Source organism: Triticum dicoccoides, chromosome 7A (assembly GCF_002162155.2).
Source record: "Triticum dicoccoides isolate Atlit2015 ecotype Zavitan chromosome 7A, WEW_v2.0, whole genome shotgun sequence".
Taxonomy (NCBI): domain Eukaryota; kingdom Viridiplantae; phylum Streptophyta; class Magnoliopsida; order Poales; family Poaceae; genus Triticum; species Triticum dicoccoides.
In genome coordinates this window covers 484762573-484765764 of record NC_041392.1, presented here as the reverse complement: position 1 = coordinate 484765764, position 3192 = coordinate 484762573, and the positions used below count along the sequence as shown (strand labels likewise).

Sequence of the window (3192 nt, the reverse complement as noted above, 5' to 3'; positions counted from 1 at the left end):
CCAGTGCTTGTCTAAGTGTTGGTCCGAAACAGAGCCACTTGCGGCGCCACCTCAGGGAAACTTGAGGGCTGGTTTTAGCTGTACATAGTGTTCATCCGGTGTTGCCCTGAGAACGAGATATGTGCAGCTCCTATTAGGATGTCGGCGCATCGGGCGGTCTTGCTGGACTTGTTTTACCATTGTCGAGGATGTCTTGTAACCGGGATTCCGAGTCTGATCGGGTCTTCCCGCTAGAAGGAATATCCTTCGTTGGCCGTGAGAGCTTGTGATGGGCTAAGTTGGGACACCCCTGCAGGGATTTGAACTTTTGAAAGTCGTGCCCGCGGTTATGGGCAGATGGGAATTTGTTAACGTCCGGTAGTAGAAAACCTGAAGTTGACCTTAATGAAAATACATCAACCGCGTGTGTAACCGTGATGGTCTCTTCTCGGCAGAGTCCGGGAAGTGAACACGGTGTTGGAGTTATGCTTGACGTAGGTCGCTCTAGGATCACTTCTTGATCATAGATTTTCGACCGTGCTTTAGCCTTCTCTTCTCTCTCTCATTTGCGTATGTTAGCCACCATATATGCTAGTCGCTTGCTGCAGCTCCACCTCATACCTTTACCTTACCCATAAGTTTAAATAGTCTTGATCGCGAGGGTGTGAGATTGCTGAGTCCCCGTGACTCACAGATACTTCCAAAACCAGCTTGCAGGTGCCGATGAGTCCGTGCAGATGACGCAACCAAGCTCAAGGAGGAGCTCGATGAAGATCTTGTCCTTTGTGTTGTTTCGTTCTAGTTGATCAGTAGTGGAGCCCAGTCGGGACGATTGGGGATCTGTGTAGTATTTGGGGTAGTCTTCTTTTATTTTGGTTTCGTAGTCGGACCTTGATTGTATCTGGTTGATGTAATGCTTTATTCATGTAATTGTGTGAAGTGGCGATTGTAAGCCAACTATGTATCTCTTTCCCTTATGTATTACATGGGTTGTGTGAAGATTACCTCACTTGCGACATTGCTTTCAATGCGGTTATGCCTCTAAGTCGTGCTTCGACACGTGGGAGATATAGCCGCATCGAGGGCGTTACAATTTTCTAGTTTGGAGTTATTGTTTTCTTCTTGTATGTGTTGTGAGTTGGGAGGTATCTTCGCGCACACGCAGAGCTGACAACCTCCCACCCTTGCTTAGCGTCACTTTTGACCCTGATTTGGAGAATGGGCCCGGCCATGAAGAATGGATTTTGTATTTTCTAAATAGGAGAACTGGTCCCCCTAAACAAGGAGCTCCAAAACACTACTGAGTTATATGGTGTCTGATTACTCATTAAATTCAGAGCAAATTGAAAGCGTTAACTAGAATCATTTTCCTTTTGCATTGCAGAAGAAATGTTCATGATGGATGTAGACCCTAGTTAGTATCCCCGAAGTTTGCACTATGAGGGATTGTTTGTCTTCCAACAATGCCTTCTTCCTGTTTTCAAGAATACAGACCGATCCAGACACGTAAAAAATTCTCAGCATTGAGGTAAAGATGAGATTCAGTATATAATTCGGCGAATGCTTTCTCTTGTATAAAAAGAGCGTCGGCCTGGAAGAAGAAAATGTGTATACACTTCTATTGCATCCAGTACCTATGAATATACGTATTGTAGTAGTACGTACTTACAACTTATACAACTACAAATGGATGTCCATTTGGAGGGAACAGATCAAACAATCAATTAATTAACTAATACTCTGCATATAACTATATACGTATTATGAGCGAGGACATGGTGAAGAGATCATTTTTTATGGAAGCGATCCAAATTTATACTTACTACAGATTAAGCGATCAGGGAAACATGCTCAATTGTCAACAAAGGTGATTAATTAACCAAGATGCATGGGAGAATGGTAGACTATATTCAGATCTAACTACTACAGATTTAATTAACTACTAACAACATGTAATCAACTGGCAATCTGAATCGCCTGAATCAATCAGAACCAGACGCGGCATTCGACGGGGTGGAACTCCTGCGGGCCGTCGGCGGCGGGTGCGGAGGCGTTCCGTCGGTGGATGTTGAGAGGGCAGTCAACCCTGGGCTTTGGCCCCGGCACCCTGAAGGCCCACACCTTGAGCTTCATCTTGGCGCTGAGCTTGATGTCGACTGAGAAGGAGGCGTGGTCGATGGCCTCCTTGCGGAACCCCGCGGCGGCGACCCCGCCCTCGAGCGGGTGATCGCCAGCGAAGGCCAGCGGCAGGACGGTGGTCTCGCCGGTGTCCTGGTAGAAGTCCGGGAGGTCGGCGCGGGCGAAGCCCTGGCCCTGGTAGTAGGCCTCGGCGACGACGGACTGGTAGTGGATGGCGATCCGGGAGTTAGGGTTGCGGACGGAGAGCGCGACAGAGAGGTTGTAGCGGAGGATCCAGGTGCTCGGCGTGAGGGTGAAGTCGTTGAGGTCGGCGGACGCGACGGTGGCTTGGATGAGGTGCGGTCGGAAGAGGAGATAGAGGGCGAGCACGACGACGCCAGCGATGACGAGGATGGTGGCGAGGACGCTGAAGATGCAGCTCAGCAGGCCGCAGAAGAGGCACCGGCACGGGCAGCACAGCCACGACGACACGGTGCTCGTCTTGCCCATCGATCGGTTGGTTCCTTCAGGCGGCCGGCCAACTCGGTCGATCGAGGTCTTGTGATTCTAGCTAGCTGGTGAAGAAACCAATGAGAGGATGTTTCATGGCGATTGGTATAGGGCAGATCGAGACAGACAGGCAGGTGGTAGCTAGTGGTCGGAGGCACACTCGCAGATCGCCACTTTTGTAGGAGAGGAGTGTACGTGTGATCGTGCATGCAAGACCAGGAGACAAGAGAGGTTTCAGAGCTTGCGTTGGCCGGGTCTTCTGTTCGTGCTCGTGCATGCGCGCGCTGTGTCTTGTTTTTTCTTTCCTTGAGTGGACGCGTGCTCTCTGTCTCTTTTTTTTTCCGAGAGAGTACGCCAAAGACGTACGGAGTACTATATTTTGACAGAAGACAGAGAAAAATTATAAAAGGTTACCTATCGCTGCGAACAACAAAGTGCAGTGCAAACATCACACCCAACCTAATTCGAAAAAAAGTCACCGCACACATTACAAACACAACGAGAACATCAAAGCCGCGTCTCTACCAAGGCCAATCACCCTGAATAGCAACAATTTCAACCGGACTTCCCTTGCCAATGCATCAA

The 3192-nt window shown here is 49.1% G+C and overlaps 1 protein-coding gene across 1 annotated transcript; it reads right to left on the bottom strand.

Annotated features, from left to right (window-relative positions):
• Positions 1–1835: 1835 nt before the first annotated feature.
• On the bottom strand, positions 1836–2737 carry LOC119328414 (NDR1/HIN1-like protein 2). Its single transcript, XM_037601404.1, has one exon. The coding sequence runs from the start codon at positions 2605–2607 to the stop codon at positions 1966–1968; it is 642 nt and encodes a 213-aa protein (XP_037457301.1). The 5' UTR covers positions 2608–2737; the 3' UTR covers positions 1836–1965.
• Positions 2738–3192: the final 455 nt, after the last annotated feature.